A 25,835-nucleotide genomic window follows, 5' to 3' on the forward strand; every position below is an offset into this window, starting at 1 on the left:
TTGGGGTCCCTGAGCTGAGGAGAAAGGGGGCAGAGCAGTGGTTCTCAACCGAGCCTCGCTTTGTCTCTCACGGGACATTTGGCTAAGTCTGCAGGTGTACTTTGTTGTCAAAGCATCATAGGCACAGCGTGTCCGGAGTGCCGCCGAGGCGGACAAGCCTTAGGGGTAGGGAGGCGAGGAAGGGGACGAAGCCTGAGCCAGTACATGTCCAGGACGGGGAGGTTCCGAAACGGAGACGACCAACGGCCCTGGAGCTAGCCTGGAATATGTGGATGGGTACGGAGAAGAGCGAGCATATTTACGGGCCTTCAACCCTTTCCAGGAGAATTACGGACAGAAGGAGGCAGAGAAGGTGGCGCGGGTGAAGGCCCTGTACGAAGAGATGGAGCTGCCGGCCGTGTTCCAGCAGTACGAGGAAGCCAGCTTCTCCAGCCTCCGCAGCCTCATCGAGCAGTACTCCGGGCCGCTGCCGCCCTCCGTCTTCCAGGGGCTAGCTCACAGGATCTACAAGCGGCAAAAGTGACCTGGAGCCTGGGAGGGCAGGGCCTCAATAAATTATTGTTTAACCTTCCTTCCGTGGTCCTGTTGTTTGTGCTGCCAGCGCCCTGGCCGGGCCACGCCAGCTGGGACCCTTGGGACTGAAAGCAGGGCGGAGCCTTCGCGGGCAACAAAAGTCGCTGGGGCTAGGTGGCCAGTTTCAGCAAGACGTCAAGCGCTGGGGGGCGGGCCGAACCCCGCCCCGCCCCCACGCAAAGGGGCGCGGCTGCGCAGCTCCATCGGGTTGTCCTAGCGCCCCGCCCCTGCCATCCCCCTCCCTTCGGGTCAGGAGGGGCTGGGCGGGGACCGTGGGAGCCACCGCGGAGCCCGAGGCTGGCACCGCAGCAGGAGGACCCCGGTGAGGAGGGCCGGTGTGCGGATGGATGGGCCGGGGCTGTGGGGTGAAGTAGCAGAGGGGGGCGGGTCGTGAATAGAAAGGGGCTTGGGTGGCGGCTGGATGGATGGAGGATGCTCTGGTGCTCAGGGCGGGGTAGGGCTCACCGGGCTGCAGGCTGGACCCTCTAGGGTCGGAGCTGACGGCCGGTCTGCAGAGAGTGGACAAGCTGATGGCTGCTCACCCAAGCCCGTCTCCCCCACCCCCGCCCCCCACCTTTTCCCGCATTAACCGCACACAACCGCGTCGCAGTGCCTGCCATCCGCTTTTAGAGCATCTGGGGGCAGGCCCTTCCCTGGCCCCTTCCTCTGGGAGCTCGGGGCAGGTAGGCATCGCTGCAGAGAGCATCGGGGGGGTTCATCCTGGGCCCCGTCCTCTTTCAAGCCCCCGCATCCCCGCGGAGAAGCAGAGCGCAGCCGCATTCTCTGACCCTCCCCGTACCAGTCCCTGGGGGTTTACATCCGACTCCACCTCCCAACACTGCAGTGGAAACTTAATGGCCAATCGATGTCCATTTGCATCTCCTGTAAATATCATCAGAAGCGTCCGGCGCCTTCCCATGCCCGGCCAGTCACCTCAGTGTCCTTCCCGCGGCTCGCGGCCTCACCGGCCGGCCACGCCACCCTGTCTTCCAGGTCTGCGTCTGCGGTTGCCGGTTAGGTGGAAGGGAGAGGGCAGGCTGAACTGAACTGATCCTCTGGAGGCCGTCCGTTGCCGCGGCACCATGCTGTCCCCTCAGAGGGCTCTACTCTGCAACCTCAACCACATCCACCTCCAGCACGTCTCCCTGGGCCTGCACTTGTCCCGCCGTCCCGAGTTACAGGAAGGGCCCCTGAGCACACCTCCTCCCCCAGGGGACACCGGGGGCAAGGAGAGCAGAGGCCCCTGCAGCGGAACTCTGGTGGACGCCAATTCCAACAGCCCCGCGGTACCCTGCCGCTGCTGCCAGGAGCACGGGCCGGGTCTCCAGAACCGGCAGGACCTCTCGCAGGAGGAAGAGGGGGCTGCGTCGCCCTCGGACCCAGGCTGCTCGTCCTCTCTCAGCTCCTGCTCAGATCTCAGCCCCGATGAGTCCCCAGTCTCGGTCTACTCCCGGGACCTCCCTGGCGATGTGGGTGCCCACTCCCGGCCTGGCATCACTCCCCTGGACCAAGGTTCCCCACTAGCTCCGGCAGGCCCTGCCGCCTGCTCCCCCGACAGCTTCTGCAGCTCTCCGGGTTCCTGCTCAGGAGCTTCCTCCCCACCCGGCCCCGGCCTGGACTCCAACTGCAATGCTCTGACCACCAGCCAGGACCTCGCTTCCCCGGGACTGGAGGAGGAGGAGGACGAGGGTGGGGAGCAGGATCCCCCTACCTCCGAGCTTCCAGAGGGGGATGATGGCAAAATCGACGCTGGGCCAACAGAGCCCAGTTGGAAAATCAACCCCATTTGGAAAAGCGACACAGAGGAAACAGAGGCTGACGGGAAGATCAGTGCGAACAATAACGCTGGCTGGAAAATCAATGGGGGGGATGTTAACGCCGGCTGGAAAACGGAACCTGGAAAACTAGACTCCAGTTGGAAAACCAAGGCAGGATTAACTGACTCTGGCTGGAAAACCGATGCGGGGAAAATCGATGGGGGATGGAGAAGTGACGTCAGCGAGGAGCCGGTGCCCCACCGGACAATCACGTCCTTCCACGAGCTGGCCCAGAAGCGCAAGCGGGGCCCGGGGCTGCCCCTCGTGCCGCAGGCCAAGAAGGACCGCAGCGACTGGCTCATCGTCTTCTCCCCGGACACCGAGCTGCCCCCACCTGGGTCTCTGGGCGGCTCCACAGGGCCTCCGCGGGAGATCACCACCTTCAAGGAACTCCGGTCTCGAAGCCGGGCCCCGCCCCCGCCAGTCCCACCCCGGGACCCCCCAGCCGGCTGGGCCTTGGTCCCTCCTAGGCCCCCGCCTCCTCCTGTCCCTCCCCGGCGGAAGAAGAACCGACAAGGGCCGCAAGGGCTGCAACCCATAGCAGAAGGGCAGCCAGAGGAAGGCAGGGCGACCAGCCCTCCGGCGGGCGAGGAGGCCCCAGCTGCGAAGGCACCTGACGAGCCCTGCGCGCAGGCCGGCCCCGAGGGTAAGAAGCGGGCGCAGGGCTGGGCTTCGGCCTCGCTCACACCCTCTGCAGCCTTCAATCGCCCCCATTTCCCCTCCATTCTGTGTCACTCGCCCTGCCTGTGCCCTGCTACCAGGGAAGGCTCCCGGAAAGGGACTGGGAGGATGGCTGGGTGACGGGACTAACTCTTTGCTCCCTCTTTCTCCCGCCCCTTCTCGCCTGGCTGCTCGTCCCGCTGACCCCCTCCCACTCCACGCCTGCCCCGCCAACCCCGCTGCAGCCGGTCCCCTCCTGCTCCCTCGGCCCCTGGTCTTCCGGTTCTCGGCCGACGGGCGCCCCCTGTTGGAGGGTGGGGGCGCGGGCGCGGGCGCAGCCGGGTCTCTCTTCCTGGCGCCTCTGGCCGGCTGGCCGCGCGCTGGGCTGCGGCTGCTGGGGGCTCCGAGCCCCCCAGAGGAGCAGCTGCTGCCTGTCCGCCTGTCGCCGGTGGGAGCATATTCGCCTCCGGCTCGGGGGGCCCTGCCCTGCCTGGCCAGCCCTGATCTGGCATTGCTGCTGTCCCCGCTCTTCCCCAGAAGTAGCACCTTCCCCGCCGCGGCTCCCCCGCCCCGCCAGGTACCCGCCCCCCCGCTGCCACGGCCACCTCGTCCGCCGAAGGCCCCTCGCTGGATCCGGAGCCCACCGCCTCCGCCCAGGCTACGTAAGACGGACCGGGCCAGCCCGGAGGCGGGGCCGCGCCGCCCACCCACGGGCCCCACCCCTCGGCACGTCCCGGCCCCACCCCTCGGCCTGAGCTGGTTTCCAGCAGGTTCAAAGGTCCTGGGGAGTCAGGGCCTGCTCCTCGAGCCTGGGGACGGTGGCCCGGCCGCGCCCTCCAGGTCCACCCTAGACGTCCTGGACGCGGGCGCACCTGGCTTCCAAACCCCGTCCAGGGGCCCCGGCCTGACTGCCTTCTGGGTGGGACCTGGAGTGGAAGCCCTGGGCCGGGGCAGTGAGGACGGACTCGGGCGCGGGGGGGGCGGTGACGGTCCTTCCTGCAGCTCATTGGCCGGGGACGTTCTGGCCACGCCCACCCCTTGGCCACCCTCCAGCCCCCACCCCCCTCGTGCCGCCCGGGTCACTCGCTGCCGCCCAGACGCAGTAGTAGGCCGGGATTTCCCGCCCCCGCCCCAGCACCCTTTAGCCTCCCAGTCCTCCGGTCCCTTCCTCCGTGTCTCCGCCCTCTCCAGTCTGTCTGTCTTTCCATTGGTCCAGGCGCCCCACGTGGGCCCCGGACCTGCCCCCGCCCCCCTTGCTAGCCTTATCAGCTCCTGCCCTACGGGCCCCAGGGGGGCTCTGTGTCCCCAGGCCGGGTCTTCCGCTTCTAGGAGGTGGGAGCTGAACCCTAAGGAAGGGAAATGGTTTCCCCGTGAGGAAATACGGGGGGCGTAGGGGGGGCGGCGGCTGGAGAAGAGCGCATGTTGGGATTTCATTTGGGACAGGGTCGAGTGGTCCCCGAGCTTCCCCCCAGCTCCTCCTCACCAAGACCCTTCTGGGGCAGGGGTGCTGCCGACCCTCTAGAGATGACAAGTGTGGGAGCCGGGGCCCCCAGGCCCCTGCGGTAAGTGTCCCTGCGTCCTTCTTCCCTCACCTCAGTCCGTAGTTCCTGGTCCTTCGCCGGAGTCCCCGGGGCCCAGCGGCTGTGGATGGCAGAAGCCCAGAGTGGGGTTGGACAGCTGCAGGAGCAGAAGAAAGGTAGCCTCCCAGTTTGAGACTGTTGCCTCTGAACGTTCGGGCCCACGTTGCATAAGCCCATCTCCTTAATGTCTGGGGAGGTGCCCTTTGGGGAACTGGGGCCAAAGAGAGGACTTTGATACAGCTGCGGGCTGCACCCCCCACCCCACCCAGGTCTCCTGATTGCCATCAGCGCCTCTGTGGATAAAATTATCTCGCACTTTGGGGCGGCCAGGAACTTGGTTCAGAAGGTAAAGGTGGCTGTGGGGGAGCCTTGGACCGTGTGTGTAAGCGTTTGTCTCCTGGGGTGGTGGGAGCTGTTGGCAGGAGGAGCGTGGGTGGTGGATCATCTCTGAACCCATGCCCGCTGTGCTGCTTGCAGGCTCAGTTAGGGGACAGCCGCCTGAGCCCAGATGTGGGGCACCTGGTGCTGACCACCCTCTGCCCTGCCCTCCACGCCCTGGTAGCCGACGGGCTGAAGCCTTTCCGGAAGGACCTCATCACCGGTCAGCGCAGGAGCAGCCCCTGGAGCGTGGTGGAGGCATCTGTGAAACCAGGTGAGGGAGGAGGGTATGGGATGGCCAGGGCCGGCTGGGGCGGGCCAGCCTGACTGTCCCAGCTGTCCTCAGGTGCCAGCACGCGCTCCCTCGGAACCCTGTACGGCCAGGTCAGCCGCCTGGCCCCACTGAGCAGCAGCCGCAGCCGCTTCCACGCCTTCATCCTGGGCCTCCTCAAGTGAGTGCCACCTCCTTCAGGGCTTCGTGGGTGGTGCTCCTCGTCCCCAGGCGAGGTCTCCCCACTCCCAGTTCATCCCAGTTGCCACCCAGAGCGCGCAGGAGCCCCACCTTCCTGAGCCTCTGTCTCCTCTTTCTTCCCAGCACTAAGCAGTTGGAAGTATGGTTGTCCAGTCTGCAGGAAGATGCAGGTCAGAGGCTTCGGGGCTGTGCTGGGGGAGGGAAGGGACGGCTTGCTGGGTTCCTGGTCCGTCTTAATTCAGATCACTTGGCAAGTTACTCTTCTGATTAAAACTCTTACAAGGAGCCCCTGGTCCGTTAGAGGAAAGACCCAGAACCTCACTGTGGTCACCAAAGCCTCGGTCATCGGTCCACGGCCCTATCCCCTAAGCCCCAGGCTTTCCCAGGCCCTGCTGTCCCAGAGTCTGACAGATGTTTCTCCTTCCTCCTTCCAAACAGGCCTCCCTGCCCCTTCCCTGCCTCCCTGTGTCACTGTGAATGCCCCTCTGACTACATTCCTTTGGCAGCCCCCAGCCCATTTCATGGTGCCCCCAGGGCCCCTGTGGCCAGGCTTTGCCCTGCCCTTTTTTGTGACTCGCTGTGTCACCACTTGCTCTGTCTCCCCCATGCTAGGCTGTGGTACCAGGGGATCAGGGTATCCCCCACTGTGCGGGGTGCCCGGTGGCAGCCCAGAGCTTGGCAGAGCGAGGCCTGGGAGGATGTTGGCACCCTGGCGGGGCACTCAAGCCAGGGACTGATGCTGGCTCGCTCTCTCTCCCAGGTCTGCTGTCCCTCCTGTACCTGCCCACGGGATTCTTGGCCCTGGCTCGGAGCAGCTGCCCCGCCCTGTCCACGGAGCTGCTGCTCCTGCTGCAGCCTTTGTCGGTGCTCACCTTTCACCTGGACTTGCTCTTTGAGCACCACCACCACCTGCCCCTGGGCCCACCGCAGGCCCCGCCCCCCCCAGGCCCGCCGCCAGCCCTGCAGCAGACCGTGCAGGCCCTGCTGCACTGGGGGGGCCGGCTGGCCCAGAGCCTTCGGGGGGCCTCTGGGGAGGCCCTGCCAGACCCTGAAGCTCCCCTGGCCTCCGAAACCCCTACAAGCCCTCCCACACCAGGCAGCTGGTGGGAGCAGCTGACCCAGGCCTCCCGAGTCTACGCCTCTGGGGCCACTGAGGGTGTCCCTCTCCCCCGGTGGGGACTCAGGCATCACGGGACTGCCTCGGAGGGCACAGCGGAGAGACCCCTGCCCACAGAGGCGGTGGGCCCATGCAGGGCCGCGTGGCTGGGCAGACTGTTCGGAGCTCCTACAGGCCCCGTGGAGACTGAGAGTGGGACCCTAAAGTCCAGGTAATGTAGGTGACAGGCCTTCGTCAGTGCCCCAGGGGCCCTCATTTGGAACTCCTTAGGGATCCTTGGGCTGTTTTTCTACTAAAAAGGCTTTCTATGTTTTTCAGCGGTTGTGTTTTAATGATTAACTAGTTATGTAGTGTCTTTGGCCTATTGCCTCTTGGCCCCCAAAGCCTAAAATACAAAAGCACCTTTTCTCTGGTGTAAGAAGTGCTTGCCTGGTCTCAGGAGCGTGCCTTCTGGTGGGTCCTGGGTGGGCTCAGTGCCGCTCCAGGGACTCTTGGCATCTCTGAGCATGTACAGACCCTGCTAGTCAACACGGGCCTTGTGTGATGTCTGGCTTGTAGACTGTTACTGTCATTTCCTCCCACAACTGCTGGTCTCTCACTGCCATCGTGGCAATGCGACTCCTAGGGAAGTGCTGTGGGTTTCCGAGACCATAACTGTTTACCGGAGTAAAAAGTCCCATCTTTCTCCCGTGGAGCTGCTGGTGGTTTTGAACTGCCGACCACTCGAATCGCAGCCCAATGTGTAACCACTACCCCAGCAGGGCACCTTCAGCTGCTACTCAGTGGTGACCAACTCCTGGCCGCTTTGGAACGCTGGCCAAGCCCTTCAGGCTGTCCGCCTGACACTGGAGGCTGTCTGAAGGTGAGGTAACCCCCGCAAGTTGATCTGCGTTTCCCTCCAGGAGACCATCCAGTTGGCTGCCCCCCACAGTGAGCGTGCTGGCCCTGGTGAGGCGGGGGCCACCTCCTGAGCCTCCCTCTCCTCCTGAGGGGCTTGAGACCTCAGCCCCCAGCGTAGTGCAGCCCCACAGGTGAGGAGGGGCAGAACCAACAGACCCTGGGTATGGCCACGTCTGAGCTTCTTCCCAGAGGGGAGGGGAGGTAGGGGAAGGGCCGTGGGCCCCTGGGTCCATGAGAATGCGCAGTTTGTGCCGCATGTACTCTGTGTACACATGCCACTTGAGTTCTCTCAAGAGCCTTGGTTTCTGCTTGGGGGGGGGGGGGCGCTCACACTTTTTGTTAGTGGATGTGAGCACCCCAAGAATTTCCGGAAACCATTAGCACACAGCAGGTGCCCGGTTAGCAGCCACCTGTGTGCGTGGCCCTTGAGGATCTCGGCGTCTTTTTAGTGGGCTCTTCTCATCTGGCACCGGTGCTGCTGCCTCTTTGGGGTCCTGTTTTCCTGGGCGTTTCTCGCCCATGAAGTAAGCTTCTGGATTTGTCCCTCATTCAGCAATATATATATAATAAACCATTTTATTGAGGGCTCTTAGAGCTCTTGTAACCGACCATCCGTATTTCACTTGTATTAAGCACGTTTGTACCTGTGTTGCCATCATCCTTTTCTAAACATGTTCTTTCTGCTTGAGCCCTTGGTGTCAGCTCCCCCTTTTCCCTCCCTCCTTGGTCCTCCCACCCTTGTGGACACCTGATAAATTATTTTCATATCGTACACTGTCCGCTCTCTCCCTTTGCCACGTTTCTGCTGTTTGTCCCCATGGGGGTGGTGTGGGGGTGGTTATACATCGATTCATTGTAGTCGGTTCCCTGTTTTACCCCCACCTTCCCGCTACCGTCATGGTATCGCTACTCCCATTACTGTTCCCGGGGGGTTTATCTGTCCTGGATTTTGTGTGTCAAGAGCTCTCATCTGTACCCGTGCACATGCTCCGGTCTAGCTGGATTTGGCAGGCAGGACTGGGGTCATGATAGTGGGGGAGCCGGGGGGAGGGAGGAAGCGTTAAAGAACTAGAGGAATAGTGTGTGCCTCGTCGGTGCTATGAGCACCCTGGCCACTCAGCAGTATTTTTTAAAATTACTTTATTGGGGGCTTGTACAATTCTTATGTCCGTCTGTCCGTCCGTCCATCCATCGTGTCCATCTATCCATCGTGTCAAGCACATTTGTTGCCCTCATTGTTCTCAAAACATTTGCCTTCTACTTTAGTCCTTAGTATCAGTTGCTCATTTCCCCCCTCCCCTCAGCAGTATTTTTTGTGCCAAGCATTCTGTTAGGGGCAAGAGTGCAGAGGTTCACCGGAATCCCTGCCCTTGGAGACATAGTCCAGGCAGGTGCTGAGGAATACACAAATCCCCCAGCCTGTGCAGGAGTCTTGAGGAAAAGGCGGCCCCCGCCCTTTGGGGCCATCTACATAGGCCTTCTCCCTGCCCCAGGCTTGCGGGTACAGGGCAAGCTCAGTGACAGTGTGGGGGAGGCATCTGGCAGGGGGAACAGGAAGCAAGCTAGGGAAGGCCTGGGTGTAGCTACAGGAAACTGGAATGGAGGGAGCTGGCCACAGGGTCCCGGGGAGCTTGGAGGGTTCTGTGAGCCAGTGAAGGAACCTGGAGTGAAAGAGCTGGGCCTCTTGGGACAGTGGGAGCCATCGAAGGGTCGCCTGTGGGTGCTGTGCCTGCCCGGACTTTTCCAAGACTTGACTGCTGTTTGGAGAACGGACGGGGCGTGGGGGAGCATTCAGGGAGAGCAGACTGTGTGCGGTAGTTCAGACAGAGAGGGTAGGGGGCAGAGCCTTAAATATGGACGGGGGCTGAGGCATCTCAGAGGAGAGTCGGTCCATGTGTAGGGAGATGAGATGGAGGAGGGTTGGCGACGAGATGCTTGGGGTTTGCCAGGCAGACGCCACCCGGCAGAAGATGGTGCGGTTCCCTTTCTCAGAGAGGGCTGGGGCCCCACGTGAACTTGTGTGTCCTTTGTTCCGGGCCAGGACTGCTAGGGGCGCTCCACACAGTAGAGAGGTGAGGCCTGGGGGCAGCCGACCCCCCACCTCACCCCAGCATCTCCCTCTGGCTCCCCACAGGGCAGTCCGGACACTCTGTGACCACACTGCTGCAAGACCGGACCACCTGAGCTTCCAGCGTGGGGAGGTGCTGCGTGTCCTCGCCACGGTGGACGAAGACTGGCTTCGCTGTGGGCGGGAAGGGGTGGAGGGGCTGGTGCCCGTGGGCTATACCTCTCTCGTTCTGTAGCCTTGGGACCCTACCCTGCACACGTGTCCCCTCCCTGTCACCTGGGCCTGGAATGGCCCACGAGCACTAATCCATGTAAAACCAATCATCCCAGAAGCAAACCGCTTCTTGCCTCCCTCATCTGATATTTCAAGTCCGCTTTCCTGTCGGGTGACATGTGCCCTTCTCCCCGAGATGTACAGAGGAATGAATCCCCTCCATGTAACCTCTTCCCTATCTCCACGAGGGACTGTGCAGAATGGACCGCTCGCCCTCTTCCTGGTCCTCGTTCAGTGGACTGTGCCAGTACAGTATATGCCCTGGCTCCTGACTCCTTTCCTGTATGTATGGAGTCTGCCCCACCCCACCCTGCGCGTATTTATTGGCCACTCGGGGTGTTTGGTGCCGAAGCCTGCATATCCCCGGGGCTGGGCCTGTGGTGTTGGTCTGTCTCCTTCCTCATTTGTCCCAATAAAGTGTGGGAGTTGGGTGTGCGTGCGTGCGTGCGTGTGTTTCACTGTGGGTCTCAGGACACAGGTTGGGAGAGGTCTCAAGAAGATGCTTCGTTCCCAGTTTGTACTCCACCGAGGAAGCAGGCAGTGGCCCGACTGCAGCCGGGATCTCAGAAGTGCTTCTAATCTGGGACTTGATTGCTTGTTAGGCTGATATGGTAGATTTGGGGAAGAGGGGGAGGGCTGAAAGAGACCCGGGGCGGGCGGTGGTTGAACTCTTAAGCTGCTAAGTGAAAGGTGGGCAGTTCAAACCCACCAGCAGCTGGGAGAAAGATGGGCGTCAGGCTTCCTAAGAAAGTAGTCCTGGGAACGCCCTGGGCCTGTTCTTTGAGTCAGAACCCAACTGTAGAGGGATTGGCCTTTCCCTTGAGGTCATGCATGTGGTGGAGGGAGGGATTAGAGGGTTGGAAGAAATGACTCTCTTTTCTACTAAATATTGTCACTGTAGCAATAATTTCAAGAAAATGCAAAATAGTGACTACCAGGAGCAAATGAGTTTCCTTTGTCTTGAAATCCTGAGACAGTGAAACCCTAGTCTAGAGGTTCGAGAACCACTAAGGGGCTGGGAATCACTAAGGACTGTCTAGAAAAGAGGAGACAGAAAGTGATCATTCTAACCAGGCAACAGTAAAGATGGGGCGGGTGGTGGTGGTGGTGCTGAGACTGGGGACGGTGACACGGCAGACACCGGGAAGTCTTCCAGCTTTGGCGGCCTGGTTGGGTGCAGAGGCCAGAAGAGGGGCTGACAGGAGTCAGGGGCAGGCTTACTGAGACTCAAAGCGCCCCAGACCGTGTCGTTCATCTGCTTTACTTTTGCCCCCCTTGGGTGTAGACCTCAGTGTGCATTTCTAATGTTTCTCAAACGGGATTCCCAGTTTTATCTGTGTGGTGTGTAAAGGTATCAAGTGGAGGCCTGCTAGCACCGTCAGAGTGACGTGTGCGGCATCATCTTGGGAGGTGCAGTTCTGGAGTTTGGGGCCTACTACTTGACCTGCTCTCTGCCCCTCCTCTGGCTCTTATCCCCCGTGCTCGGCTGTAGGAGGACTCCTGGGAAGACCCCTGGGAGGACTGAGTATCAGGGGGAGAAGGCTGGGTGGGGTGTTTGCATTCACAGCCCAAGGACTCTCAGGCTTTTGCCCAGGGTGCTACACAGCGGCGAGACTGCCTTACAGAACACCTTGAAACGGAGCAAACCAACAATGATAGACACTTCGTTTGTACGTACTACCTAGAACAGTTGTTGGAGGCACTGAAGAGTAAGTAAAACTGAAAGCTAAAAGACAAGGAAATTGGACTACGTACTTCTTCCACAGTGGTGAAGAGACCTCTACCAGTGGGCCACCTTGACCTGACTGACCTTATGTCCTCGTTAGGAGGTGAGCCTGCACCCTGACAGCCTGACAGTCCAAACACTGGACTCCAGCTGAGCTCCTAAATGCCATGTCTGGCCCAAGTCCGGGATAGCTATCTTGTTGGGCCTTCCTTTCAGCTGTTCACAGGAGTGTGTTCACCTTCCGGGATCAGTCGGGCACTTTGGCTATTTCCCACGTTACTGTTTTCTATAGAGACTTCGAGTTGTGGCCCCGACACAAGTTATTAGGTGATTTCTGGGCGAGGTACTTCACCTCCACAAAGGGGATGTCCACCTCAGAGGGTATTTTAAGGGTTAACCAGCTACTGAGTCCTGGGCCAGTTTCCTTACTTCTAACACTGGGATCAGGTAGCTGTCTTGGAGGGTCACACAGTTAGGATTGACCAAGTAAATGAATACATGCAAATTGCTTAGAAGGGAAGTGGTTTAACCCATAATGGCTGAGAACACTCAATGAGGTGACGCTGGTTTGTGCCCGGGAGGAAGTGCAGGTGGCACGCGGAATGTGTGCCCTGGGGAGTCCAGGAAGGCAGTGCTGTGGTTTTAGGAAGCTCCCTTTAGAAAGTGGCCAGAGGAGACCCTGGAAGGTAAATGGAGGGTAGGAAAGAGGAAATAATAGCAAGCTCACCACTCCACAGTTAGGAAAACTTTTTTCCATTTAATACTAGACTTTCAAGGATTGAGATGCAAGCTTTTTATGCAATTACATCCAATGTTAAAATTGGTAATACATAATTTACAAAGATTAACATCAAAACAATCATCTATTTAGATATGCTTTTGTAAAAAGGAAATATATTAGCAGCATTTATATTTTCCGCAATCACACAGCCTACAGACATGCAGACTAACTCTGTATCTATTTGCAGTGATGTAGTGCTTTGCCCCGCATTTCAATCACCAAAACCCACCTGGCAGCTGGGGGGTCTTTATATTTTGTTATTATAAAATAACCGAAAAATAAAAAAGGCATTAATTTCTACACCAGTAAGAAAAACCAAGTTTTGCACTTACCTAACATTTGATTGTCTAAAAAACCTGTAAGTTTTTAGTCTTTCAACAAAAGAAAGATAAAATGACAGAGCGTAGTGTCTTTTGCTTCTGTTCTCGCATTTTACAAAGTTTTTTTTCTTTTTTCTTTTAAAAAATTTTAGTGTTTAACACTATTAAAGGAAACATTGAGTTTTTAATCTTCTCTTTCTTGTCATTTTCCTGCTTTTGACTAAAGGAGACCCCCAAAGTGCCCCTTATCCCCACCTCCCTCCCACCCTCTCCCAACAATGAAAACCAAAAGCAACCCCTCCCACGAGCTTGGACATGCGGCGTTCCCAACCCCACGCGCGAGTGTCTCACACCGGGCCTCTCAGTCATGTACAGTGCTTCTCTACAGTAAGAAAATACTCCAAACTATTTTCTTAATTCTCTTTCTTCTTTAATAAAATAGTTATTCTGCTTTTTCTCTGCTCAAGGGGATCTTTGGCACCCCCCGTCTCTTTTGTTGTTTGTTTGTTTTTCCCTCTAGATTGACATAGAAAGGAGGTAAACGAAAAAAGAAAGATTCAATGGAATGGAAGGTGGTCAATGTTTCTACCTAAACGAGTCAGAGCGTCGTCATCAGAAGGGGACATGTACAGTTAGGACGGCATTGGTCCCGCATTAGAAAAAATCATGGGGACAGGTTGACTACTGTATTGCTTACCAATCACGCAGCGGATATATATATGTGTGTGTGTATATATATATATATATACAACTTGGCACATTTAAAAACCATCTTTTCTCTTATAAGAACATCTAAAACATATATGCATATGTATGTCTGAGAAGACAACAAAGCAAAGCTTTTTAAATTTTATTTTTAAAGAGACAGTATAGTCTGGGAACCTCTGGCCGAGAAAATGGGTAGGAGGGAGTCACCCTGGCTATCCCTCCTGACAACAAAGTCCCTCAGGAGGGTGGAGGCAAGATGGGAGCGGGGCAGGGGAAGACCCTGTCTCTTTAAGAGGTGGACATTGAAAACTGTACAGTGAAGAACACCAGAGTAGTGTTTTCAGTTGATAATCTGCACTCACAACAAATACTCGGATAGGTGAATACTGCTCAACAGTTATGTAGTGACTTGTCGGGGAGGGGGTTTAGAGCTCTTCCTATGCAGGTTTTTAAATGTTTTTCTTGTGAAACGAGTCTCCATTCGCACAGCACAGCAGACACACGAGAACCACAGAGCATCAAAAACAGCACACGTGCTGGCGGGGCCTGGCTTTCCCATTAGAGAAAAGTCTACTGGCAGGTCACGCAGGGTACAAGTCATTAAAAGTCGTTCTGTGCCCTTCTGGCCCCACGGGGGCCCTCTCTATCTATCCCATGATCCCATTCTGGGGAGTAGAGGTAGGGAAAGGGGCAGCAATTACAAGTGCTTTGAGCTGTCAACTCACAACAACTGACTTTGACCTGGTTGGGCAAGAAAGGACAGAAAAACTTTCCTAGCTGGGAAGAGGCCCCAGCTCCTGTCTCTGTTCTAGGTCTCTGGGTAGCTCTTGGAGCCTACAGAGAAGAGATGGGTGGGGTGGGGATCCTGGTCCCATCCCTTTAGCTCTGAGTAATATCTAGGGATGGGAAGCAGCGTCTCAGCAGTGCCTGCAGGATCAGAGAATGACACAGGAAAACCCAAGCTGGGAGGAGGGGCAAGTGTTGCAGAGTACCAATGGGCCCTTGCCACCCGAGTGTGACCCTCACTCCTCCCCACATTGTTAACCCTCAGGGTGAAGCCATGGAGAGGACAGTCAACTCAACGGAACCGTCTTGGACAGCTCCCCTTCCTCTCCCCTCCCCCAGCTCCAAGGTCTATCAAGTACCTAATGTTAACAGCACAGCCCCATTCCCCTTGCCGGGACTGACCCTCCACCCTTGTCTGCATCCAGAGAGCAGGAGGCAGGACTGACGAGCTCCACTGGGGGGGGTCCCAGATGCTTGAGGTTCTCATTCTTCAGGTTCACTTCCGAAAGCTGCTTTCTGGGATGAACAAAGTACGCCTCCGCAATTTCCGGCCAGAGCCTTCCTCCAGCAAGTAGGTCACGTCAATGGCTGCAACAGAACCAAGGAAACTTATCGAATACCACACTCCCCACTTCTGCTTAGAATGGGTTCATCAACAACTTCTTCCGTGACTGGTTATCTTTCAAATAATCAATTTTGAATTCAGCAGTTTAAACTACTTATCAACCCTCCCATTAGTTGCCATGTCTACCCACTCTCTTGCCACTCCCCCACATCTGATTCCAGACATGATCACTAAGATCACAAGAATGCCAGGATTCCTTTTTAAGCAACTATGGCCTGCCTCCCGTGTTGGACAGAGTGTTCTCCAGGGAGGGACCTCTCCTCATCCTGTCTCACATCACACTAAAGGCAGGCCTATGAAAGAACAGTGTTCTTTTGTGCCAGTAACTACAGCTGTCCTTACTCACTCCATTTGCACGTATTTCCCATTTACATTACAGCTGAGTTAGAAGCTGATGCCTCCGTACCATTTTTCCCAGGGATTTTTTCAAGCAGATTGAGCAAGATCTGGTTGAGCCGTTCGCGCTGGCTGTGCCGCCGCTCCTCAGGGGTACAGGCTGGCTGGGGTTCTTGACGGCTCTCCTCTTGCTTCTTCTCACTCTCGCAGACTTCCGCCAAGGCCGCCTCCGGTTCTGGCTCCTCCAGGCTGGGCATCTCGTTGGCTGCTTGCTCCTGACTGGCCAGAACCTCCTCAATCAAGGGCAGAGCATCGTCTTCCTGGCCTAGGTCTTTCAGGGGTGGCTTTGAGCGCTCAGCCTTCCAGGACGATCTGTCAGAAGGGCATATGAATCAGTGCCAGGCTGAGCAGGGCACTGAGTGGGGAATGGGAGGGATGTGAAGGGGTGATGTGAGAGCCTGAAAAACAGCTGTTAGAGCTCTGCTTACGAGGAAGACTACAACTGAGTTCTAGTTTTCAATCTATTACTTAGCATTATTTGAACAAATTCACTACCTTTCTCTGAAATTTAATTTCTATTTATAAAATGAGTCTTTTATCTCTCTAGTCTCAGGAATTTACACATAAATGAGGTATGCATTCAAAAAATATACCAAGGCTAGAGAAACGGCTTCTGTGGTCCTGTGACTGCTTCATGAGCATGATGCAGCTCTGGGATGGCAAATGGCACACAGCGGCAAGCAAGCACTATCATGCAGCCTTCTCCTGTCCTGAACGCACTCCCACAGCTCAGCACTGCTGCCCTGCTGGTCAGCCGGGAGGTAGATGAGACAGTGTTGGATGCCCCTGTTTATTTAACAGATGAGGAGACTGACCAAAAGCCTTCTGGGCTCATTCACTAGGAGCCGCCTCTGATGTACAAACAAGCAAAAAAAGCTGCAAACCCAAATGAAACTGCTCATTACCCAGCCCAGTCTGTGTGCTCCTGGCTGCGCTGCCCCCTCCCACCCTCCCCGGAAGAGCAGGGGCAACCTGGAAGACATCTAGGAGACAGGCTCTGTTTGGACTTCTGTTCCAACCCTGTCTCTACCCCGTGAACATCGCCCCTACCCCACCCAGCAAAGGGCCACATTCACACCACATGTATCCAAGTCCTCTACTCTCGTGTGGGCACTAGAACCCCCAGTCCTAGAGCGGGGCTTGGGGGGGGTGGGTTGTTGTTCTTCTTTTGATCCAATGAGGCTTGTGGCCAATCCCCTGGGATCCTTCCCCACCCCCTCCACCGCCCACCCCATGGGACTCACCGCCCTCCGTTCCTCTTGTAGTTGTCTGGGACATAGTGAGGCTGCAGAGAAGAAAAGGGAGAGGTAAGCACGCACACTGTGGAAGCTGGCCGCGCTAGAGGAGATGATCCGGTTAACTCAGGGCAAGGGGGCTGGGGAGGTCAGAGGAGGAGGAAAAGGCAGAAAATATATGGCTGAAGTCTGCATAATGTTGGGACTGGGATATTTTGGGGTCTTTTTGTATTGGAATCAAGGTTTTTTTGTTTTTAATTAGCTGGGTGGGGACCCGTGTTTTAAGGTCACAAGTTCAGCATGCCGTCTTGAGTATTTTTCAATCCTAGAGCAGCAGAGGGCTAAGCTCACATTCTCGCTGCCTCCAGCTTTTACAGAGTGGAAGCTGGGTGTCAAGGCCAACCCGCAAGCGAGTGTTCCCCTGTGGACACAGCAAGAAAAGTGTAGATGAGAGGACACAACCTACTGCTTAGAACAATTTTTAATGAAAAGAAAGTGAAAAAGTAGGGGAAAATAACTTTCTGCTTAGATGATGTCTAAGAATTCTTTGAGGGCAGGTATACAACCTGACAGACCCAGTAACAGACGACTCCAGGAAGACTTCACTGCAGGCAGGGATTGCCACCGTTTGGGATGGAAACAGGGCAAAGCAGTAAAGCAGTCGCATGCTGAGGAATTCCATGTGTGAGTCGGATGGTCCCAACTGACCACCTCTTTAGGAGAGGAGGGTGACTTACCGAGAAATCTCTTTTGGGTGCGAGCTTCTTGGGAAAGTGGTCAAAGGCGTAGGGTTTGGTGCAGACAGGATAGCGGTTCCGGTGGATCTTGTAAAACAGGTGTGCCGACTTGTCAAGCCGATAATCACAGATGTACACATCTTGCTCCTTCACACCCTTGGGTCGCCCTAAGAAGCCACACACTGTTAAAGAAGCCTCTGACGTCCCCTGCCCTCACCACACCACTGAGATGGAGACGAGAGCAGCATTAGACCTTAAGGGGGAAAGACTGTAGCTATTTTGAGAGGCAGAACAGACAACTGAGCATCTGGCGATTACAAAAGGGAGCAGAGAGAGCCTAGACTCCGGTGTCCAAAAGGACAAAGAATGTCAGAACAGAAGGGCACCCTGGGGGGTGAAAACCAACCAACAACAGCTGCACGTATAGCTCAGACGGCGGTTCAAGGGTTCAAGACCTCAGATGCTACTCAGCAAACTAGGATGTAGAACACTGTCTTCATGAACTATGTTATGTCAATTAACCAACATGCTCCCCAAGACTATGGGTCCTAAGCCTTTTAATCTAGAAACCAATCCTGCCAGCTGGTTAGCTGTCTAGGAAGTCTCGCCACCTATGTGCTTTGTTTTATATATATGGCTATGTAAAGTGCACATGCATAGGCCTGCACATACACCTACAAGTGCACATGCATTTGTGCACAGCCAAGTGCATATGCGTTCTTAAACACACACGTATACATATCTACACTGTTCTTTTTCCTTATGCTCTTCCTAGTGTCCACTGACCTTGGTCAACTTGTACAGATCTCACCCACATTTAACACACTTTTTCCATCACCAAGGCAACATGCACCGTCTATCTGGAAAGCGATTCCCTCCCACACATGGTCACATCATAGGATGGTGCTTTCTGTGTGAAGTATGTTATCTAATCTTTATAAAATCCTGTGAGGTAGACACTAATCTTTTTCCGTGGGAAAACTGTTATGTTAGATTATCTGCCTAGAGACTAAAGACATTTTCACCTAGCTCAGATCACTTACCTTTACAGTATGTATAAAGGTCCAGCACACAGCAAGTCCCCACTATGGCCTCCAAGGGAATGATCTCATAGAGAGGGACCCGAAAGAGCTCGTTGTGGTAGAAGCGGCGGGATGGAGAGTGGTGAGTTTCATGAGGACGGAAATAATGGTGACCGAAGGCAAACCGCTCTTCTCTACAGAGAAAAAGCAAAAGGGGGACAAAACCGAGAAAGGAGAGGCTTAGTTGATGGAGCAAGAACCTAGTGACTATTCAGCTCCGTGCTGCTAGGGCACAGCTAGAGGAACAGACAGGACCTCAACACGTACTTTTCATTCTTCCACAGCTTCTCAATTCGGAAGATGTCAAGTTTATCTCGGTTAATGTGAGACAACAGTCTGTAGGACTGACGGACTGGGTGGCCATCGGGGGTGCGCCGACTATCTCTCATCAGGTACACACAGTCACCTAGAATGGCAGGGCACACAGGGAAGGTTAACATGACTCTGGCACGACCTCTGCCAGGCCTTCGTCTGACCAACGGTCTACATAGAAAGAAGGTATCCTTTCAGACTATACAAATGCAGAGACTAGTGGTGATGGAGATAAAGAGACTGACACAGGAACGATCTTCCATCACTTGGGCTTCCTATAAGTTTTTCTTAGTCTTACAATGAGCTTCATAACAATCTTGTCTCTCCAAATCAATGTCATTTTATGGATGACAGATCAAGATTTTAGATTGTAAAAAACCTGTACCCTAAAAAAACCCAAACAAACCTGTATCCTATTGGTCATATGGAGACAGAGTATTAGGCATATCTAGAACATTAAGATATTTATGAACTATATTATGCCAATTGACCAACTTGGCCCCTGAGGCTATGGGTCCTAAATCTTTTAACCCAGACCAATCCTGCCAGTTGTTTAGCTATGTCTAGGAAGCCTCATTAACTACATGCTTTGTTATATATATGGATATATATGTAGTACAGTTATTTACATAAGAATATACATGCAGTACAAACATCACCTGCTATTTAGAAGGGCTAACTCCTGTGCACGCACCTTGACGAAGCAGCAAGTCATCTCGCAGCAGACAGATGAAGTAGACGCAGCCAGGTTGGGCATAGTGGGGCCGAGGAATCATGGGTACCTCCTGATAAGAGCAGAAAACCAATGGATAAGGGCTGGAACTGTATATTCAGCCTACTGAGCTCTATTCGAGAGGAAAAGAACTAAAACCTACAATTCCCAACCAGTTAACACTTATTCTTTTGTCATTTCAATATACTAAAATACTGCAGTGGGGGAGGGCAAAACAAGGAGAGTATTAAATCTGAAAAAGCAAAGGTAGAGGACAAGTTGGGCAGGCTGAGCATCCCAAAAACGATCCATGAAGGAAAAACTGCATAGTACTCCCCCTCAGGGAGCATTTGAAAATGTGTGGTGGGCGACTCTGATGGTCCAAATAATGGAAGATGCTACTTTAGTTACTGCTTATGGCATCTTTCATCCCAAGAAAGTGGGCTCACCAAAATGTCAAAAGCACACTGCTAAGAAATACTGCCTGGGCCCCTCCTTTCACAGAAGTAACTTGGTCAGGCTCCCACAAAGAAGTGTGACAGAGCCAAGACAAGAACCCCCTTAATGGCTTGGTAAAGTCCCTCACTTGTCTCTAATTTGAAACTATAAAGTGGTCTTAAGACCCACCTCAGTTGAATCTGAGCCCAGTGCCTAATCTAAGAAGCAAGGAGCCCTCATGGAGCAGTGAGGCATGCTTTGGCTGCTAAATACAAGGCCACCAGTTACACGAGTCACTCTGCAGGAGAAAGAGGAAGCGTTCTGCTCCTGTAAAGATTTACCAGATACATAGAGATCACACATTTTATTGTGGTTTGGGTGTAAGTTCTGTTTTCCATTCAGGAATTTATACACATTTTAGTTTGTGACATTTGTTGTAATCTCCCTAGTTTTAATACCACTCTTTCTACTTCCTTCCCTGGCTTTCTCATTTCCATTTTCCCATCATTCCTGCCCTTTCCTGATTTCTGCACTTAGCCGAGTTTAACAAATGCTGCCCTTTCATGAATAGTTAATAGTATTTATAGAAATCTTAGTTTTATATAGTACTTTTCCTTACAAAGATAAGTATTTTGTTTTCCCTTTGAGCATATTCCTGTGAAAAGGGCAAATTTCATGTTGTCAGTATAAAGCTTAAGAAGCTGAGACTCAGAGAGGGTAATTTACCAAAGGAAATTCTATGTGGCAATGGCAGGGCAGATAAGACACCATGTGCTACATGCCCGACTTAGCGGTCACAAAGCATGGTCAGTCAGCGGGTAGCTCACCCTGTCCACAGGCCGTGGGTCACACTGCTCACAGAGGTAGTGATCCACATCTGAGCTCAAGCCCATACAATCACAGTGCTGCCACACCTGCAAAACACGGGCTGTCAGGGGCTTCACACTTACCGGAGAGAAGCCCGAGAATGGAGACCACAAATTTAAAGATAGAGATAGGGGAGGAGGAATGAAACCAAGAACTAAGGATTAAATGAATGACAATTTAGAGTTAAATGGCAAAATAGGGAGGGGAAAATAAAGAACAATGGCCTGTAAATGTTTGGATGCATAAGCATATAGATTAGTCTCATACAGAGCTGAGCAAAAGGGGAGATGGCAAGAGACTAGAAGCACAAATACCTATCCATACCAAATTATTATTTACTGACATATATATCTATGATATAGTGATTATGAAAGGATTCACTATTATAAGTTTCCACTAGTCTATCATGTAATTTTATCCTCCCAATAGTCTTAAGAGTTGCTTACTTCCACTTTAAATATAGAATAACATGTTTAGAATTTGACTCTTCCATCAGGAGCATTAGATGTATTGGATTCAAATTGAACACTGTATTAATGCTATATGTAGTATACTGTCTCTAATTTTTTTCCCCCTTGAATGACCCAGATTACATCAGGAAAGTAGGCAGAAGGGACGGGAAGCAGAAAAATAAGAGAATAAAATGAAAGAAAAAAACTTGTAAGGGAAAAAATGTTACAGTTCATCAAAAGCTTATTTTTGAAAAATGAAAGAGCTTATCAAGTCACTCCTACAGCGGCAGGGATGTGTTCTTTGACCCTCACCATGCACTTGTCACACTGGATCATGAGCCCTTCATCCTTGTACAGGCCACAGATACAGCGGATCACATCGTCATCCTTCTCATGGCCACTCTCCTTCTCGGACACTGATGTCTCACTGCTGTCTGCTTCACTTGCTGTCTCGCCCACAATCTCGTCAATTTGGGCTGATGCATCATGCCGGGCATTGTAGTAGACTTTTCGTAGGCGGCAAACATCTCTCCCAATTGGGGATTTACGCCCATAGTATTTCTAAGGAAAGGAGAAGGAAGAAATCATGTTTGGTCTTCTCAATTGTGCTTAAAGATATGTCTGAAAAGCGAACTTGATTGTCTTTACCTCCGCCATTGGTGAACAGATTTTCAGTAGAATTAAAGATGAGGGGCTCCATAAAATTTGTGGGACAATGCCATCATTTTTCATGAACTTCTCAAAGCCCTTTCATACACTGGTAGACAGTCAATAACAATTTCCTCCAGCAACTAAAATGAACTGAACTTAGAATCTACACGGTAATTTTCCATATGTTCTACTGCTCTTGAACTCGGTTCAATTCCTGTCAAGAACTGTGCTGTCCTCAGGGAAGAAGGTGTGTGAACTCCTATCAGAGGCATAACAGAAGTGCTCCATTGACTGCTGTCCTGCAGACAACAGGGACAGAACTACAGGCTTGGAATGAACGTGGACACTGGGTTTCAACAGATACCATGCTGTCACTCAAGACAGCTCTAATTCTTCTTCCACTTTGATAAAGTAGACGTTTTTCTCTCACATTTTCAGTTCCCACCCTCAAATCTTTATATTTCACAACCTATTAGCACAAAAATTCCCAATTCCATTGTCATGATTTGTTTTTAGCTATTTATCTAGACAACTTTCTGTGAATTTCACATATATTATTGTCTTGAGGATAGAAAGTATATAAATGGCATACGTGTAGTAAGATGTCTAATATAAAGGCTCAACACAAAATCAAGTTGTCATAAAAATGCATCATTCTAATCATGGCAATATCTGGCATGCATTATATTTAACTATATTGAATACACACTGTGGCCTATGTCATGAGTATTCAATAGAAAGGGAGGCCTTTACTGGAAATTCAAGTCAAAATGGGGGTGGGGGGCATGCATGTCTTGGAGAAGGTTGGCAGGAAAACAGGGAAGAACAACCTTCTACCAGGAAAGAAAGCTCAACAACACTTACATAGAACTCAAGGGGAGAATAGGCCTGGTACTCTGTTCCTAACTGGATATATGTGACCTAGTTTCCATCCAGCACTAAGAAGGATTTTTATCTTCTAAACATCCTTCATAGGACACACCAGAAGGGGTACAGATGGGAGACACCAGAGGCTGAACAGGGCTCTCCCTCAGACTCTTGCGTAGCCCTTGAACTGAAGACTGAAAGGGCCCTAGTGTGAGAGGAAGCAGATGACTGCGATGCTATGGACACAGAATTGGTGGTCCTTGGACTTTGCTTTGGATCTCTTGCCTAGACAGTGATCCAATGAATGGTGGGCTGGGATTACCATATACTTACTAGTTTAATGCCTGCCTTGTATTATTGTGATATGTATTACTCTGGTAGGCATGGTTCTGTTACTGTGAATTTTACTGAAAGTTTGGCTCTATCACTAACCTCCATTACTTGTGTAAACAGTGTGCAGAGACTTAAGAGTTTAAGCTGTACAAGCCAACAATCCATGTATTGGCCTAAATTTGTATAATTTCCTTTCCTCAACTGTGTTTTAAATGCTATACCATTGGTTAATGACACTATCAATAGAAGTATTGATACTGCCCCAGGGAGATGATTGACAGTGTTCTCTAACATAAAATGACAATGATGTCTCTGGTGAATCAGGTATACACCTGATTCATACATAGGCATATGAATGGATTTTAGGCTCACACTTAATTCTACCCCAGTCTAAGATCAATTAGTCTGAAAAGGCACTGCTTGATGCTCGCCCTCATGAAGAGATCACTTAAGAAATGGTGCTATAGTAAAGGTGGCAGAGAAACTAGATGATGCCCAGCTTTCAGAAAGAATGCACCTGGGGTCTTAAAAGGCTTGTTTTCAAACCAGCAGCCACCTCAGTGAGGTGTCAACTAGGTCCACATGGAAGATGCACACCAGTCTGTGTGATCCAAGGACTGTACATAATATAACCCAAATCTGAAGGATGAGATGGTCTTAGAGCTTAAATTGTGAACACCTGGCTTGCAGAATGTTAAAGATGACAGTGAAAGCTCCAAATCCATTGACAGGGTCCACACATAGATTAATCCTCTAGTGAATACCTCTGACTGTCATGGAGAGAAAGCATTGTAAAACTGATTTAGGAAAAGAAACCAAAAAACTGATTTAGGATAAAATGTAGTATCTTATTTGATCTCCCTGTTGACCCATTTAAAAGTTATTTCAGTTGGAAGAAATAAACAACACGAAGGGGAGACACACGTGCACTATGTCTCCAGTAGATCCCTCTGACCACAGACCAGGGATGTGAACGGCTCTGCTATCAGGCACACTGCATGGGGAGTAAGTTAAAATAAAACACATTATCACTTGATCAATCTTTTGATTCATTTTTAAAGCTGTTCTTGTTTGGAATATTTTCTCCTTTCTTTTTGATTAGGGTTTTCTGTGTTACTTTGTTACTGTTAGCTTGGGGTTTTCTTGGTGTGTGTGTATATTCTTTCCTGTATATGAAATCCAGGGTAGTAAACTTTAGAGACAGTAACTGGATGAATGGTTTCTTTGGGTATGGAAGGGGAAATTTGGGGTAAATGGGGAGCTGATAACAAAGAGTACAAGAAAGAAGAAAATGTTCCAAAATTGATTATGATAATTACTGTATAAATCTTCTTGATATGATCAAACTACTGAATTGTATGATAGGTAGATTATGTGCGAATAAAACTGCTAAAAAACAAAGGTTGTCTTACTAAACCAGAACTGGAAGTTAAACGTCATAGAGTTCTAGAATGGTTCTTCTCAGGACATGTTTCTCAGAGTTAGGCTTGAAGTCTGTGAAAAACATCTCAGTAGTCCACCCCAACCCCAACTACGTGGACAGCACCCCCGCGCCACAGAAGAATTCACTTCAGAGGACAGCACTGAAGCTGCAGCTCAGGGAGTGGGACATGTCTGATCAGAGCACACGGGAGCAAATGAAGGGGGAGGAAGAGAGAGTGGAGTACATGCTGGCCCACCAAGCCCTGAGGACGATATTCCCGCTCAGAGCAGCCAAAGCAGAGAGAGGACCACAGGGCTGGTCCCACTATGAGATGGATGTCCCTCACTGACCCATAGCACTTTGGGGGACAACACTGGAGACACAGTGTGGGAATTGTGTCCGACTTGACCCCACCACACTGAGATTAAACAACAAGGGCGTGCAACAGAATAGTAAGAGGAAAGGGCAACGAAGTCCCCAGGGAATAACAAAAGTAGACTTTGGGGCCAGGGTGCATCACCCTACAGACTCCACTGGAAAACACTCCTTTGAACTATTTACAGGCTTTTCTTTTGTGTGTGTGTTCTTGGTTGTTTGTTGTTTTGTTTTCTTTCTTTGCTTTGTTTTGCTCTGTCTTATTTTTTGTGCACATTATTATCTCTGCAGGTCTATCTAGAGAAGATAGGCAGGATAAACAATCTGGAGGAGAAAACAAAGGGACTGATGGTTCAGGGCATGGTGGGGGGGAGGAGTTGGGGGAAAGGAAGTGAGTGTAAACAAACCCAGGGACAATGGAACAACAGCAGTAGGCCTGGTAGAGCTTGATCAAGGGCAAGGTAACTGAGAGGAATTAATGAAACCCAAATGAAGACTGAACATGATAGTGGGACAAGAAGAAAGTAAAAGGAAATAAAGGAAAGAACTAGGAGGCAAAGGGCATTTATAAAGGTCTAAATAAAGGCATGTACAAATGTAAATATGTTTATGATGATGGGGAAATAAAGCTATGTGCATATATTTATAGGTTTATGAGATAGTTTATTGTGCCAGCCTGGCCGACAAACACAAGTGGGATTAACTGAAGGGCAGAGAGATAAATGGCTTGGTGAGTCTCGCCTTTCTTGTCTCTTGCTCTTTGATCATCGGACCAGTGTGCGGCTGCCTTGCTTGTCCTGTGCCTCAATTTAAAGGCTACACTACCTGTGGGATGCCTAGCCTGTGGACTGTGTCGCTGTCAGTTGAGGTCCCTTTAAGACATCTCTGGAGCTGGGGACCAGCAGTTGGTGACCTGGCTGGCAGTTGGTGACCTGCCTTCTGATTGGCTGCTGTGCTGACATAGCCTACCTCTCTCTATAAATAGAGGAAGATCTGGCAACAGACTAGACTTGAAGGACTGCTAGTCTCTCACAATTCTCTCACGGAAGTGAGTTGTATTGAACCATTTGTAGTGCTTTATAATTTAACTGTTTATTTCTTGTATTATATATTTATCTGTATATGATTCAACAGTTCATTTCTTGTTATATATCTAATTACCTTTATAAAT

General features: G+C 52.1%; 3 protein-coding genes across 9 annotated transcripts in view; 2 read left to right on the forward strand and 1 right to left on the reverse strand.

Moving 5' to 3' along the window:
- The window catches only part of FDPS (farnesyl diphosphate synthase), a 6,618-nt gene extending 6,047 nt beyond the window's left edge, over window positions 1-571 (forward strand). For 2 of the 3 annotated variants that reach the window (XM_045298494.1, XM_045298496.1), the window contains exon 10: window positions 383-571. In XM_045298494.1, coding sequence (XP_045154429.1) covers window positions 383-523 — 141 coding nt within the window. In that variant the 3' untranslated portion in view covers window positions 524-571. Of the gene's footprint in view, window positions 1-361 lie in introns of all 3 variants that reach the window. The other variant, XM_045298495.1, reaches the window with a different exon arrangement.
- Window positions 572-806: 235 nt separating this feature from the next.
- RUSC1 (RUN and SH3 domain containing 1) lies at window positions 807-10,273 on the forward strand. Of its 3 annotated transcripts, XM_045298472.1 has the most exons (11): window positions 807-895; window positions 1,567-3,036; window positions 3,296-3,712; window positions 4,648-4,746; window positions 4,900-4,976; window positions 5,108-5,282; window positions 5,355-5,460; window positions 5,604-5,650; window positions 6,241-6,808; window positions 7,500-7,628; window positions 9,632-10,273. In XM_045298472.1, exons 2-11 carry the CDS (start codon window positions 1,656-1,658, stop codon window positions 9,798-9,800), a joined length of 3,168 nt encoding a protein of 1,055 aa, XP_045154407.1. In that variant the 5' UTR covers window positions 807-895; window positions 1,567-1,655; the 3' UTR covers window positions 9,801-10,273. The 3 variants fall into 3 exon arrangements, with proteins under 3 accessions (XP_045154407.1, XP_004714733.1, XP_045154408.1); XM_004714676.2 differs by lacking the exon at window positions 3,296-3,712 and having other exon boundaries at window positions 808-895; XM_045298473.1 differs by lacking the exons at window positions 807-895; window positions 1,567-3,036; window positions 3,296-3,712 and adding an exon at window positions 4,199-4,382.
- A 3,226-nt stretch (window positions 10,274-13,499) lies between these two features.
- ASH1L (ASH1 like histone lysine methyltransferase) overlaps window positions 13,500-25,835 on the reverse strand; it is a 214,268-nt gene continuing 201,932 nt past the window's right edge. For 2 of the 3 annotated variants that reach the window (XM_004714678.3, XM_045298502.1), the window contains 9 exons: window positions 21,328-21,576; window positions 20,524-20,610; window positions 19,241-19,331; window positions 18,502-18,640; window positions 18,196-18,368; window positions 17,153-17,319; window positions 16,425-16,465; window positions 15,191-15,492; window positions 13,500-14,747 (listed from right to left, as the gene is read on the reverse strand). In XM_004714678.3, the coding sequence (XP_004714735.1) occupies window positions 14,656-14,747; window positions 15,191-15,492; window positions 16,425-16,465; window positions 17,153-17,319; window positions 18,196-18,368; window positions 18,502-18,640; window positions 19,241-19,331; window positions 20,524-20,610; window positions 21,328-21,576 (1,341 nt within the window). In that variant the 3' untranslated portion in view covers window positions 13,500-14,655. The remainder of the gene's footprint in view (window positions 14,748-15,190; window positions 15,493-16,424; window positions 16,466-17,152; window positions 17,320-18,195; window positions 18,369-18,501; window positions 18,641-19,240; window positions 19,332-20,523; window positions 20,611-21,327; window positions 21,577-25,835) is intronic. The other variant, XM_045298503.1, reaches the window with a different exon arrangement.

The sequence above is a fragment of the Echinops telfairi genome, unplaced genomic scaffold (genome assembly GCF_000313985.2).
Source record: "Echinops telfairi isolate 266 unplaced genomic scaffold, ASM31398v2 ScPeMD7_7425;HRSCAF=8463, whole genome shotgun sequence".
NCBI lineage: Eukaryota > Metazoa > Chordata > Mammalia > Afrosoricida > Tenrecidae > Echinops > Echinops telfairi.

Bases quoted from the DNA above. Each gene is read 5' to 3' on its own strand.
- RUSC1 (XM_045298472.1), top strand. From the start codon at position 1,656: ATGCTGTCCCCTCAGAGGGCTCTACTCTGCAACCTCAACCACATCCAC. The intron at 4,977-5,107 runs GTAAAGGTGGCT...TGCTGCTTGCAG, and splicing joins CCAGGAACTTGGTTCAGAAG to GCTCAGTTAGGGGACAGCCG. The intron at 6,809-7,499 runs GTAATGTAGGTG...GTTTCCCTCCAG, and splicing joins AGTGGGACCCTAAAGTCCAG to GAGACCATCCAGTTGGCTGC.